Source organism: Netta rufina (genome assembly GCF_964035555.1).
Source record: "Netta rufina genome assembly, chromosome: 7".
Taxonomy (NCBI): Eukaryota; Metazoa; Chordata; class Aves; order Anseriformes; family Anatidae; genus Netta; species Netta rufina.
This window is the reverse complement of record NC_140130.1, coordinates 23001658-23015376: the sequence shown is the minus strand read 5'-3', so window position 1 is coordinate 23015376 and position 13719 is coordinate 23001658. Positions and strand designations below refer to the sequence as shown.

Here is a 13719-nt window from a genome sequence, read left to right as displayed (position 1 = left end):
TCTAGAGTGAGATCCAGCCAGGGGGCTGCAGGCATGCCCGTGAACCTGCAGCCCTCTGCCTGGCGTTGGTTCACGTGGCTGGGACTTGCTGCTGGTGTGGGGCAAGGGAGGTGCCTTGGTGCCAACAGCTGCTCTGCACAGCTGAGCTCACTGAGCAGCTGTGATCCTCCCAAATAATGCTGCCCACCTCTTTCCACAGCACACGCCATGGTTTATCTGTGACCCTGGTCCAAAGGACTACCATGCAGGTGGCATGAAGGATAAGATCTGCCCTGCAGACATGCTGCCACCTTTTCCTCAACAGCTGAGGATCCCGGCCTTGTTCTCACCACAAGAGCAGGGCTAGGGGTGACGGGGGAAGGGAGACGATCAGAACAAAGCCCAGACTTCCTCTGCCTCCAAGCAAGTGACTGCTTCCAGCATCACTTACTAAAAGAAGGATTTATTTCCACAACACAAACTTAACACAGACGAATAAATAAATACAGATAAGTTATATCTGATAAATAGGGGCAAGGGACAACTCCATAAGTTCTCAGAACATGGACATGGGTAGGAATGATGGCAGTACCTAGACACTACTGCAGCACCCTGGCTGCTGGGGCAGGAGATGACAGGGCCCCCCTCCAGCCCCAGGCTGCCAGGCAGAACCCCCGGCCCCACACCCCAGCACCTTCCGCATCGCACCCCTGCCAGCCCGCATCCTCCTGTGGCACCAGCCTTCCCTTCTCCTACCCTCAGCAGGGACCAGGGTGGCTGCAGCCAGGGACTGATGGCAGGGAGGTTGCTGCCTGCAGGAGCTCCTCATCCTGGCCAGGGGCACTGCCTGCAGCCAGCAGGGATGCAAAGCTCAGGATGCGCTGGGGCTGTGGGTCCAGCCTCTGGCCCAGCACCTCTGGGGGCTGCCTGGGACGGGAAGGGAGATCCTGGAGCAGCAGCGGGAGCTGGGGGAGGAAGAAAGGGAGACGTTAGCACCGAGCTGTGCCCAGAGAGAGCTCAGGTGGGGGTGCTTGGCTTGCTGAGGCCCAGCTCGGATGCAGCACCCCCACGCTGGGCTCAGCACCCTGCAGCCCCACAGACCGAAGCAGCTCCCACCCGCAGGTTTTGGGGACACGTCAGCCGTCCCTGCCCACTCACGGTGACGACGGGGGGCTCTCCGTTGGGGCGCGGGGCTCACTCCCAGAGGAAGCGCACGTACCAGACGGTCTCGTTCTTCAGCTGCGGCCCGAACAGCGGGTTGGCCTGCGCCAGGATGGCGATCAGCCAGCTGCGGACAGACGGGGGCCGTGAGGCGCGGGGCTGGGGGAGGGGAAGGCAGGAGGGGAGGGAAGGAGGCCGGGAGGGCCGGCTGCAGGCCGGGTACTCACAAGAGGTAGCAGCACACGGCGGTGGTGACCAGCATGGTGATGATCACCCTGCGGAGACAGCGGGCTCAGGGCGCGCTGCCCGGCCCCGTTCTTCCCGGTACCCCCCGGTTCCCCCTCGGTCCCCCCCCCGGACCCCCGCACTCACCCGCGGTTGGGCCCCTTGGGCACGAACCAGGGGGCGGCGACGCCCACGAGCCCCCAGAAGGCGGAGAAGAGGACGAGCGGCAGCGCGAAGCTGTGCGCAGTCATGGCCTCCCCGCTCCGCTCCGCTCCCCGCCCGGCGCCCAATCAGCGCGCGGCGCGCCACGGCCCTGCCGCCTCCCATTGGACGAGACGCGCGGGGAAGCCCCGCCCCTTTCCCACTGCGCCGCGGCCTCAATGGGGGGGGGCCCCGGCCTCAATGGGGGGGGCCCCGGCCTCAATGGGGGGGGCCCCGGCCTCAATGGGGGGGGCCCGGCCTCAATGGGGGGGGCCCCGGCCTCAATGGGGCCACGCAGCCCACGCCTCCCGCCCCTCAAGCAGGCAGACACCAGCGGCTGGGTGACAGCAGCTCCTTTATGGCACACAGCCCGACCTCCGGCCCCGCCGCCGCGGTGCTGGTGGTCACGGTGGTGGCGGTGGTGGAGGTTGTGCATCCCGGCCCCCGCGGTCACTTGGGCAGCCTCCGCAGCTCGGCCATGAGCCACAGCGCCACGCTGAGCAGCGCCAGGGAGCCCGACTGGTGCGTGGCGGCCAGCGGCGTGGGGACGTAGAGCAGCAGGGTGCTGATGCCCAGGCCCACCTGGCGGGAAGGAACAAGCGTGAGGGTGGTTGCTGACACGGCACCAAGAACAAAATTTTGACAAAGGAAGGCCCACAACCAGACCTCCCACCCTCCAAATCAGCCTGTGTAAGCAGTGCCACCTCCCAGCTCTTCATGCAAGCGAAGATCTTGCACCGCTTCCGTGATTGGGAAAGGTCTGTCTTGACCACCTTTTGCAAAGGAAATAAAATAAGAAGTACCTGCATGCAAGCCACAGCCAGTAAGGAAGCCACTGCTGTCCTGGTCCTGCGAGGGAGCGGGATCTTCCGCGAGAAGAGGTACAGCGCCGTGATGGCTGTGACTGTGGCAGTTCCCTAAAGAGGGAAATGAGGTTGTAGTGGGAAGGAGGAACAACTGTCCTTTGAGAAAAGTCCAAAGGAAAAGGTGCAGATGCCTTTGGCTGCACCTTCCGTAAAGCAACATCAATTCTGTGATCATTATCAAGCTGTAGGAACAGTTCATAGCCACAGACAGTTCATAGCCAAGGCCAAATCCTGGAGTTCCCATGCCCCCACCAGGTTAACCCTGAAATTTAACCCAAGTTATGGAGAATTCAATTTTTCTCTGAATTAGCGCTTTACTTCCCAATGGCATTTCCTCATTTTGTCAATGCATTAGGCAATATTTTTGCCCTCTCTCCATCTGTCACCTTGACAATTAAAGGTGGAAGCTGTCAGCTGGAAAACTGATCTCATTTTCACCACTCAGCCACAGTTCCCCAGCATTATCTCATCACATGTCACACCAGATTCCTCTTCTAAATCACTTAATCCTTCCTTTCAGTCTTAGTGATGGCTTAGCCCACAGCAATGCCAGCAGCGTTACTTAATATCCAAATTGCTCTGAGCTTTTTTCCCCACAAGGCACTGTTGGTGTAAAGGAACTTGAGAAATGCTAGAGGAAGCAGACACCACTCAGTAGTGAGATTTCCAAGTTTTATTTCAACACAACATCCACAGACATTTCCGCAGCGAGGGCTACCCTGATCTGCAGCTGATGTTATGGAAAACGAGACACAAAGAAATGACGCCTGTAACTTGGGCAGGAAGACATCCTTAAGGAAGGAGACCACATTGGAAAAAAACAAACGAGTGCTAACCTCCCTCTTTTCTTCGGAAGCAAGTCGGTGACAAAGCTCTCAGGACCTCAGGACGCCCTGGATATCACTCACACTGACAGAGCCACAGCCCAAAGAGGACAGCTTGGCTGTACGAAGCAACCGGGAGGAAGCAGACACAGCAGGAAGATGGCACTTACCAAGATCCTGTGATCGAACTGTACAGTGGTAGGATTCTCAAAGATATTTCTCAGCGTGGGGGAGAAGGCGAGAAGGTCATCTGGGATCCATCGTTCCCCCATTTTGGGGAAGGAATTGTACACAAGGCCAGCGTCCAGCCCTGCCACAAAGGCACCTGCAATTCCAGAGCAGAGAACAAGGCTACTGGACGAGGTACAGACGGCACCCCGGGCACAGCTCTTAAGGGCAGCCTGATGCAAGAACACAGCCTGATCCTGAAATTCTCTGGGAAACATATCCAGAGATCACACAGCAGCACACAGGCGGTGCGGCACATCTCTGCCTGCTCAGAACTTCCCAGTAAGTGAAGATCTTGAATATAAATGCCCTGAAAGGAATGACGTTTTCCCAGAGAACACAGTGGTTTTTGTTTTTTTTTGCAGTCCCCAGCAGGCCAGAAGGAAAACAAGGCAGAGAGAAGCAAGCCATGGACAGGACAGGGATATGAAACAGCCTTACCTGAAAGAGCCGTAAGAAAAACGAGAGCTGTGGTGCCATGAGCAAAGTGCCTCAGGCGCACGAGCTGACGGGTCTCAGGTAACTGTAAAACAAAGTGAAAAGAATTCAAGAAAAGCGTTTCCAGTGCTGTTTGCAGCAAGTGAGGAAAGCTTTCATTGCATATACAGGCTGACAGGTTGGTGTGTATTTTACAGGAGGGATACAGGGGGCAACACACAGCACAGCCACACTTCAGCGGTTCCTCAAAACCACAAGTAATCAAGTCCAACCTCATGCAGAAACTGAAGTGTTAGCATAAATCATTTAATCCAGGCAGGCGGACACCTGCCTGAGCTTGCAGGAACTCTGAGACTAATCACTGTTGAGTGTGAGTATAACAGTCCAAATCAAACCAAACATCCCATAACTGTCAGCAAATATCCTTCCTACAAGCTTCCAGGAACAGGATAAAATGGAAGTAACCATCACTCCCCACACCCTTTCCTTTACCTCACATCCCCCACCCTCCAAACGTTACGCTGTGCCTTCAGCTGCTGACGCACCCCCTCGTACCTGGTGTCGCAGCAGCAGCAAAGAGAGCCCCGTCCACAGACTGGCAGAGTACAGAACCAGCGCGGAGCCGAGATGCGCTGCGAGGCGGTACTGGCTGACCCGAGGAATGTCGTAGGAATCTGGCTTTTCTTCCAGTCCACTCTTGACCATGTACCAGCCCAGCAGCCCCTGGCAAAACAACAGAGGGTGAGAGCCAGCTCCCCCATCCCATAAAAGAGAAAGTCAGAGAAACGTTAGGGGTCAAATAACTTGTTTCTTCCATCCTGAACCACCTTACCAGCACTGACCCCCTCCTCCGCCCAAATATCTTTCATTAACCCCAGTGTTTTGACTATGCTCAGTCAGGGAATGTTCACAGGAGATAGCACATCTATTCCCCGTGGCTGCAGAGCGCTCACCTGGAAGCACACGAGCCCGCAGAGTGCAAGGACACAGCCCTTCATGGGGCGGCTGAGCCAGCCCTTCCTCCAGAAGTATGCAGCTGGCAGGATGTAGGCCAAGCCCACGACGCGGCCCCACATGCGGTGTGAGTACTCCATGTACCAAATGAACTTGAACTCTGTCAGTGTCATGTCATGATTCAGGCTGTTAGGGGCGTTAAAACAAAGAACTGCTTAACGTGGTGCCACTGTCTGGCTTCCCATAACGAGGGATCACTTTCCTCCAGAAAAGGAGGTGACAGTGAAGGAGGGTGACTGCGTGTGGCCACCACCAGACGGGCTCTGCTCGTCTTGCTGGTGGTATTAGAGGGCATTCCTGTTCTCGTGAGGGCTCCCAGTGCTGCACAGCCACAGGAGCGATGCTCCCAGCCCCATCCCATGTCTGAGTGCTCACATTTTGAACTCGGGGAACTGCTGGTACTTCCAGAACTCCGCTTCCCACTCCTGCTGCGTCCTCGGGGGTTTCATCTCCTTCACCAGGTGCCAGTCGACCATGGAAAGGCCGGACTCTGTCAGCCTGTGAGCAGACACGGGTCACTCCCTGAGTGTTATGTTACCGACAGCCGCTGGCTGTAGCGGACTGCACTGAGAGAGCTGGGGAAAGGGCAGGGAGCTGGGGGAGGCCCGGGGACGGCCAGAAACGCCTGCAAGTCATCCCCAGCTGCCACCCCCGGCCCTCTCCCCTTACAGCCAGCACCGGAGGCAGGTGCGAGGCTTCCACCTCACTCCCGGTGCCGCTCAGCGGGGCCCCCCCCAGGCCGGGCCGCCCTCACCTGGTGACGCCGCCCAGCACCACGGCCCCGGCCACGGCCCCACTACAGGCGAGCAGCCACCGGCCCACGGCGGCCGGGACCGGGGCGGGAGGCGGCTGCTGCTGCTGCTGCTGCTGGAGGCCGAGGAGCCGCGCCCGGGCCCCGCCCCCGCCCCGTACCGGGCCCAGCAGCCGCGCCCCGGCCCCGGCGCCGCGCAGCACCCGCAGCATCGCGAGCGACCCCGGAAGTGCCGGCGCCGGAAGCCGCGGCGAGCGCTTCCGGCCGTCACCTGGGCGTCACCATGACGATCCCGCGGCACGTGACCCGGAGCCAGCAGCGACCCCCGCGCGCCGCCAGCGCAGGTGAGGGGAGGGCGCGGGGCGAGGCGGGGGCGGGGCCGGGGGAGGTGGGCGGGGCTTAAGGGGGATGGGGCGGGGCTTCCTCCGCCGCGCGCGCGCTGCGGCCTCGCCCCCTCGCGGCCCGGGCCCGCGCCCTCCGGCGCGGGCCCGGGCCGCGAGGGGGCGAGGCCGGAAGCGGAAGCGGAGGAGGCGGAAGCGGAAGCGCGGCGGGAGCCCGAGCGGCACGGAGGACGCCGCCATGGCGCGGCCCGGGCTGACGGCTCCGCTGCCGCCCCGCAGGCATGGAGGATGGGTTCCTCATGGAGGTGTGCGTGGACTCGGTGGAGTCGGCCGTCAACGCGGAGCGCGGAGGTGAGGCACCGGGGAGAGAACCGGGGGGGTGGCGGGGAGGACGGGGCCCGCTGTGAGCCGCTGCCGCCGCCTCTCCGCAGGTGCCGGCCGGATCGAGCTGTGCGCGGGCCTCGTCGAGGGAGGAACCACGCCGAGCATGGGTGAGGCCCCCTGCCCGCACGCGGACCCCCCCGGTGCCCCCCTTTTCCCGATTTCTCCCTTCCCCAGTTTCCCCCTTCCCCCCGGTTCCCCCGTTTTCCCGGTTCCCTCTCCCCCCGTGCCCGTTCCCCCCGGTACCCGCCCCCCCGTGCCCTCCCCAGGCCCATCAGCTGGGCCAGCACCCCCTCCCTAACCCACCTTCTCTCTCTTTCCCCTCTTCACCTCTCTCTGTCCCCACCAGGCCTCTTGCAGGTGGTGAAGCAGTGCGTGCGGGTCCCGGTGTTCGTCATGATCCGGCCACGCGGCGGGGATTTTCTCTACTCGGACCGGGAGGTGGAGGTGATGAAGGCTGACATCCGCCTGGCCAAGCTGCACGGGGCTGACGGGCTGGTGTTTGGGGCTCTCACTGAGGATGGGCGCATCGACACGGAGCTCTGCACGGCGCTGCTGGGTAAGAGCGTCCCTATCTGCGAATACCGAGCTTGGTGTGGTGCCATCGTGAGCAGGTGTCGTAGTTCTGTGTTGCTGTTTGTGGTGCTGTGGAAGGCACTGTGTAAGTGCCTTGGTCTGCAGGCTTTGTGTCCTTGCCCCTCTCTCCACTTTTTATCAGTATCACGTACTGTCATACCTGCAGCATATTAAATAGGTAAGAGGAACTGCAGATCAAGAGCTGCTGCTGCTCTCTCTCTTTTTCTTTGCCCTTTGTTCTTATTCTAAAGTCCTGTGACAAACTGTTAGGCCAGACCCTCAGCGTATAGCAAGAGAGGAATTTGCTTCCACATCTTTTCCATTAGCTACGTTCTGAGCCAAAGAGCACTGAGCCTTTCTCTGGTGGCACGGAACTGGGATTTTTGTGTGAGGATGGAAGTGGTGGATGGAGTACAGCATGAGGGAGGGATCTTGCCAGCATTTGCATCCATTAAAGCAATGAGGTGCTCTGCTGGGCCCAGTGTTTTCAGGGCAAGAGGTGGTTAGTTTTTTTTTTTGTGGAAGTAGATAACCTTTACCTAGTAAACTGCTAATGCTGAGCACCACTGGCAAAGTTTGTTATAGACTGATTTAGAATAGAAATTAGGGATAGTGAAAGAAATGGGACAAATCGTATCTCTTGCTTTCAGAGAGCACTGGTCCTGTCCCTTTTCTCTGGTACATGAGACAACTTCCATACTTAATTCCTGCAGAGAAACTCCTGTCTGGCAAGAGTAGAGGATTTTTTCCCAACCAAAGAACCTGGACAAGGAGGAGCAGCTGCAGCTGTGCTGCTCCCAGCAAGTGCTGGGGGTGTTCTGAGCTCCCCAGAAAGGGCCCCAGAAGCCTTTTTCCTCTTTTACCTTATTTACTTTTCTGGTTCTAGCACAAGGGACTCTCCCTACCAGCCCAGACTGACCATGTGCCTTCTTATTGCAGCTGCGTGTCGTCCCCTGCCTGTCACATTTCATCGAGGTGAGTCACCGGGCACAGGGCCCTATCATGGACCAGCCTCTGCTCTGCTGACGGAAGGTGGGGCTGGGAGGTAGCTGGGCTTAATGGATGTTGGTCTTCCTTTGGAGGTGGGGGAAAGCTGTGTGTGCTTTGCAAGAGTACGCTGTGGCTGTGCCCTTTGCCCAGGAGGGAAAAAGTCCAGGGGGTCCAGGCTTGGTGGCAGTGTCACTGCCCTGTGGGGGGAGGAAATGTTGAAATGTTCAAGGAGCTGAGCGCTGCAGCCCTGCTGCGAGGGCAATGTCATAGCTGGGAGCTGTGCCTCCTTGCAGTGGTGAAGAGCTGGGAGAAGGGCCCTTCCCATCTCCTTTTCCCTCAGCTGGGGGTGGGAGCAGGGTTTGAGCAATGAGCTGAGTGATTCCTGAGCTGTTCCGTTGGTCTCGTAGCCTTCGACATGGTGCATGACCCTCAGGTGGCACTGGAGACCCTGATTTCTCTGGGGTTCGAGCGTGTGCTGACCAGCGGCTGTGACAGCTCAGCGCTGGAAGGATTGTCTTTGATTAAGAAGCTTGCAGAGCAGGTGAGTGTTCCCTCTGCTCCACTGGGTCACCTCTGCTCCTCTGGCTTCTTCTTGGGCATTGCCTGGAGGCAGCTCCTGTGTGGTACCCCTGATTTCTGTGAGGGAGCTGCTGTCCAGGAGCTCTTTCCCCCCACCTCTGGTTTGGCTTCAGTCTGTTTTCCTAAGTCCCTGCGGGTTGGATCCCTGAAGTCTCCTGCAGCAAGGGCTGATTGGGCTGTTCTTGCTCATGAAAAGGAGGGAGGTAAGAGTCGGTTTCAGGACAGGGCTTTGGCTGCAATTTGATCCCAGCTTTGGGGCAGCAGTGCCTGTGTGAGCTGCCCGTTAGGGCTCTGATGCTTAGAAACGTGGCTGGGAAGCTGCTGCTGTGGTTAACTCGCACAGGCAGCAGCGTGAGGGCTCTTCTGGGGTGTCTCAGTTCCTGTTAGGAAAATGCAATATGTTTATGAGGGGTAGTCAGGTGAGATAGAGGCAATGGGAAATGGTGACGAGTTGCCTCAGCTGTAAGGCTTTTCTGCTTTTCTTTGTCAAAATGGGAATAGGACAAAAAAGATGGGTGAGAGTGTGAATCATAACCTGTGGTGGCATTCGTGAGCTTTCTGAGGGCACGGTACACAAGCTTTCATTGCCACCACATAATGGCACTCGGGGACATGGTGCTGTGGCAGTATCACTAATGTGTTTCTCTTCTTTCAGGCAAAGGGCAGAATTGTGGTTGTGCCAGGTAATTATTATTATTTTTTTTCTTCTTATCTGTAACAGGTCCAGTTTTCTCTGGCTCCTATTCCTTAGCCCCTTGCCCTGGGTTGTGCTGCCTCATGGGGCTTTCTGAGCCTGGTCCCCAGCAGGGAGGTGCTCCTGCCCTGCTGTGAGTAAAGGCCTCAGAGCCTGCAGCTGCTGCTCACTGAAGGATCTGGGGACAGTTCTAGATCCGTGGGAGAGCGTGAGCCATGGCTTCTCCCATCTCTTCACAAGCGCCAGGGTCTCCACTGTCCCAAGGGCTCTTTCCCCCTCTGTGCAGATGGCACTGATCCCTTAGCGGGTAGATCCCGGGGGTGATGGAGGGTTTGTGGCGGTTCTTTCCATGCTGGATGTGACATAAACAGGGATTCTTCCCACCAGGGGGTGGCATCACGGAGCGCAACCTGCAGAGGATTCTGGAAGGCTCTACTGTTTCTGAGTTCCACTGCTCTGCTCGCTCAGCCCGGGACTCAGGGATGAAGTTCAGGTAACTGGTTATATTTTGACTATTTTCTCGCAATCCTGTGTAAGGGAAAAGCTGGATTCATGTGAATATAAGTTTGTAGAAGAGGTGTAAATTTCAAACAGCTTTCTGGGTGCTCTCGTGGTTGGGATTGTGATGCCTGGCTCTGTTCTTCAGCGTATGCATCCAGCGGTGCTCATCATCTGGACTCAAGCTCCAAGCACAGCCAGATCCTTGGGGCATTCCCTCTGCTACTGCTGCCCTAGGGTTTGTGAGTGTGCGCGTGCTTGGGAAGGCAGGTTCTGGTCTAGTTGCCTTTGACCTGTAAAACTGCTGTATGTGGCTTTTGGGTGGCCTGTGGGAGACACCTTTGTGCACAGTGGGGAATGGTTTACATTTGATCACAGGTGTGCGCTGAGTTTCTGTAGGTGCTGTTTTTTCTGTCCTTTGAATTATTCTTCGTTCTGTCACTGTCTCTCATCTTTGTTCTGGGTGGGACTAGCAGGTATTCCGGCAACTGCTGACACTGGGGGAAATGGTATCCTTAATGTATCTCACTCACCTGTATCACCTGCAGCTAGTAACCAGTCGTTTTCCTTACAGAAATCCAAACGTTGCCATGGGAGCATCCTTCTCTGCCCCTGAATACTCCATAAAGGTGGCAGATGTGGCCAAAGTGAGGACCCTGAACGCAATTGCAAAGAACATCCTGTAGTGGAAGGAACTGTGCTGGGACAAGAGCGATGAGACTCCAGGGTCTTCCCTGCCACATGGACAGATGTGTACCGCTTCCGTCCTCAGGCTGCAGAGGATGCAAACTAGGTGACAAAGCCTGACGTCTCTTCCCTTGGTTTCCCCTGAGTGACCAGTCCCTGGCCTGGCTGGAAACTTGGCGTTGGCCATTTTAAATAAAAGGACTCATTTCTGGACGTTGTGGCAACAAGCTGCTCAGCAATACTAGGGGAAGAAGGGAGCTGAGCACGTAGAGGAGAACGACTTGTGTAGCACTGCATGTGATCGTCAAATAAACACTGCAGCTGCTCCCCTCTTGCCGTGTTTTGTTTTTTTTTTTTTTAATTTAATTTTACAAATAGAAGTGTGTGATCTATTTCACATAGTTCAGTACATTGTGCTTTGGTGTCGGTTTTAGATAGTTACTGTGAATGGAGTAGTCCACATGAGCTCATCTGTGTAATGTGAGGCAAATTGCACAGGAGATACAAACATTTACCAGGGGCAAGGTAACAGCAAATAAACACCGAGCTAAAAATGTGACTAAAACCCTAGTCATGTGTCAGGACAGCTAGGTCTGAGAGCAGCAGAACAGAGATAAGCGTCGGAATTAGTCAGCCTCTGGTCGCACCAAAGGAGAAAACAATCACATCTAGAATCTAGAATGCCAGGGAGGGAAGCATCATAGTCACAGCTGGAAGACAAGGCCTGCTGTGGTGGATAGCTGGGGATTAGAAATCCAGCAGCTGCTAGATAAAGAGAAGCACAAAAAAGCTGTCGATACGTAGAGGTGACAGAGGTGATAAACACGTGATGTACACAATGGGAAGAAGTCTACCGACGTGACTGGTTAGGTGAGCTAGTTGGGAGCCAGCTACAGAGTGAGAGTGCTTGAGGGGGACAGGGAGTAGATAATAAGATTCCTTGGGAAGCCAAGGGGCTTTTCTCAGGGAGTTTCCAGGTTCTTTTCCTGACATGAAGCACAAACCATATGTTTATTCTTCAGACAGTGCTCGGGGGAAAGAGCCTGCGGAGTTACTGTTGGCTAGTCAGAACTGATGCCCCCGACAACAGAGATTCTTACAAAGTGTAAAACTTCAGATTTGGGTTCAAATTTGTCTGCCCATCTTGGCTGTGGCATGCAGTCAGGAGAATGTAATATCTGAAAAGGTGGCAGCAGCATGGAATGAGGTAGTTGAAAACCTGTAACAAAAAGACTACATAGCTGCATCTCAGAGGACACATCCACCTTTCACGTGGATCCAACAGAGGTATCAGTGTTTCCCAAAACATGTCTCAGGAGCATACGTGGTATTTCTTAACATAAGAGCTGTGAAACGAATGGCTGCTTTGTGTGCATCGCAGCCTTTTCCAGCACTGGCTGATGTGCAGTCAGTGGGAAGGATTCCAAGTCAGAAGGAATGGTTTCATGCTGTAGTTCAGGCCACCTGAGTTCATGGAGTGGTTTCATGTATGGATATAATCACTGTAGTTCTGGACACCTGAGTTCATGGCTTAAGTTGTGAGATTTCGTGAGTCACAGTGGTGATTAAGATATCTTGGAGGTCTTTTCCAACCTAACTGATTTGATGATTCTGTGTTATCACAGTGGCACGACTGTAACTCAGTGGGAATGTTCTGCTGACACAGCCCTCTGGTATCATACATGCAGAGTGCTGTTCAATTTGCGTGAAGGGTTTTTGTTTGTTTGTTTTTTAAAAGAGACTTTTGAACTCAAAGTGCTTTACCATAACAAAGCAGAGAAACAAACTCCTCAGAAAGGGAGATGAGCAGCGAGGACTGGACTAATTTGCAGATTGCCTTGCAGAAGTCTCCTTCCCAGACCAGATTGCGTGAGACAGGCAAGAAGGAGCGCTGCTTTTGAAAATGTAAGTTATAAGATGTTGGACCACATGTGGGTAAAAACGGGGAGCACAGAGAAGTGTGGTATTGTTGGCCAAAGAGTAGTTAACACTGCTCAGAAGGTAAGGTTGTGAGCTGGAGTGACAGGAAAGACCACAGTGTGGACCACAGGGTGATTCAGTTCAGTGATTTCTTGTCTAACACATCAGGTTGCTGTTCTCATCAGCAGTACATTGGTGCTGGCCTGGAGGACATATCACGGGTTAGCTTTCCTAAAAAATAAATAAAGAAATTGAAGAGGATTTAATCAGACAAGGCAATAATAATTAACCAATCAGTTAGACATTGGACCTTCCTCTGCTGTTGATGGCAAGGGGGCTGTTCCTGAGCAATTACTCATTGTATTACCCTTGACTTCTGAGCTATTAAATGAACAAATGAGACAGCAAAATCCTTTCAGTCCCTGTACCTTTCCCTTTTACCTAATGTTCCTCAAAAGCTTGCATGGCAAAGCAAATCCTGTTCTAGCCTTAGAAGAGCACCATCCCCACCTGGCCCTTCACCTATACCTGTCTAAGTAGGAGGGGGATGACTTAGTGGCAGTCCCCCTCCTCGGGAGTGGTCCCCTGGCTGTCTCAGGTACTGAAGGTTGCCTTAGAACAGAGATGGAAAATGGTTTGGGTTTTGTGGTTGGCCACCTGCTGTAACCCACAGCTGTGTGCTAGTGAGCACAGGGATGTGGGAAAGGGAGAAGCAAAAGGAAAAGTTAGGAAAATCTCCAGGATCTGCCAGCAAGAGGGTGGCAAAAGGAACCTGGACCCTGGGGGCTCACAAAGGCCACTGCAGCATGAGGGCAGCTCAGCTGCCGCACTCGGCAGGTTGGCAGGGCTGGGCGCTGCTGGTGTCCTGGGCATCCCTGCTGGTGGGGGCTGTGAGGAAATGCTCCTGAGGCACCAGTCTTTGCTTGACTTTCTGGCAGCATTCAGCAGCCTTGTTCTCGAAGGAAAGATTTGTTGCAGCAAGGCAGTGTTGTGGTTGTGCACAAGCCTGCCTGTGTACACCGGCGAAGGCTGTGGTTTCAGAGCAGTGACCATGTTGTGCAATGCTGCACTGCAGAGCCTGCGGCGGCTCTGTGACAGCAGCTTCCCTTCCTTTTCTTTCTTGGGGCTTCCTCTTTTCCCTTCCCTGGGGCTTGTGCGGTTTTCCAAGGCCCTTTTGGTCAGCACGTTGGTCTGTGGCATTGTGCAATGACACCAAGTTGATAATTAACTGTGTACCATCAGGGATTTTATCCCAACACCAGCTGAGGGTGTGTGGGGACTTTTATCCCGCATATCCACCCAGGACTCTCACAACCGAGCAGAGTGAGGGGAAGGAGCTGCCGTCTCATCTCGCCTGAACCAAGCC

At 55.3% G+C, this 13719-nt stretch overlaps 3 protein-coding genes across 5 annotated transcripts; 1 reads left to right on the top strand and 2 right to left on the bottom strand.

Moving 5' to 3' along the window:
* Positions 1-454: 454 nt before the first annotated feature.
* On the bottom strand, positions 455-1698 carry ATP6V0E2 (ATPase H+ transporting V0 subunit e2). The gene is made up of 4 exons (XM_084289778.1): positions 1513-1698; positions 1368-1415; positions 1138-1267; positions 455-944 (listed from the first exon to the last, which is right to left on the bottom strand). Exons 1-3 carry the CDS (start codon positions 1614-1616, stop codon positions 1174-1176), a joined length of 246 nt encoding a protein of 81 aa, XP_084145904.1. The 5' UTR covers positions 1617-1698; the 3' UTR covers positions 455-944; positions 1138-1173.
* Positions 1372-6070, bottom strand: COX15 (cytochrome c oxidase assembly homolog COX15). 2 transcript variants are annotated; one of them, XM_084289775.1, is made up of 9 exons: positions 5959-6070; positions 5312-5434; positions 4876-5062; positions 4478-4645; positions 3926-4007; positions 3427-3581; positions 2370-2483; positions 1942-2148; positions 1372-1415 (listed from the first exon to the last, which is right to left on the bottom strand). In XM_084289775.1, exons 1-8 carry the CDS (start codon positions 5970-5972, stop codon positions 2017-2019), a joined length of 975 nt encoding a protein of 324 aa, XP_084145901.1. In that variant the 5' UTR covers positions 5973-6070; the 3' UTR covers positions 1372-1415; positions 1942-2016. The 2 variants fall into 2 exon arrangements, with proteins under 2 accessions (XP_084145901.1, XP_084145900.1); XM_084289774.1 differs by lacking the exon at positions 5959-6070 and adding an exon at positions 5691-5939 and having other exon boundaries at positions 1373-1415.
* CUTC (cutC copper transporter) lies at positions 5971-10746 on the top strand (the record flags this gene model as incomplete). Of its 2 annotated transcripts, XM_084289776.1 has the most annotated exons (9): positions 5971-6031; positions 6308-6379; positions 6460-6519; positions 6759-6968; positions 7925-7960; positions 8383-8516; positions 9210-9237; positions 9636-9741; positions 10321-10746. In XM_084289776.1, 9 exons carry the CDS (start codon positions 5971-5973, stop codon positions 10430-10432), a joined length of 819 nt encoding a protein of 272 aa, XP_084145902.1. In that variant the 3' UTR covers positions 10433-10746. The 2 variants fall into 2 exon arrangements, with proteins under 2 accessions (XP_084145902.1, XP_084145903.1); XM_084289777.1 differs by lacking the exons at positions 5971-6031; positions 6460-6519 and having other exon boundaries at positions 6197-6379.
* Positions 10747-13719: the final 2973 nt, after the last annotated feature.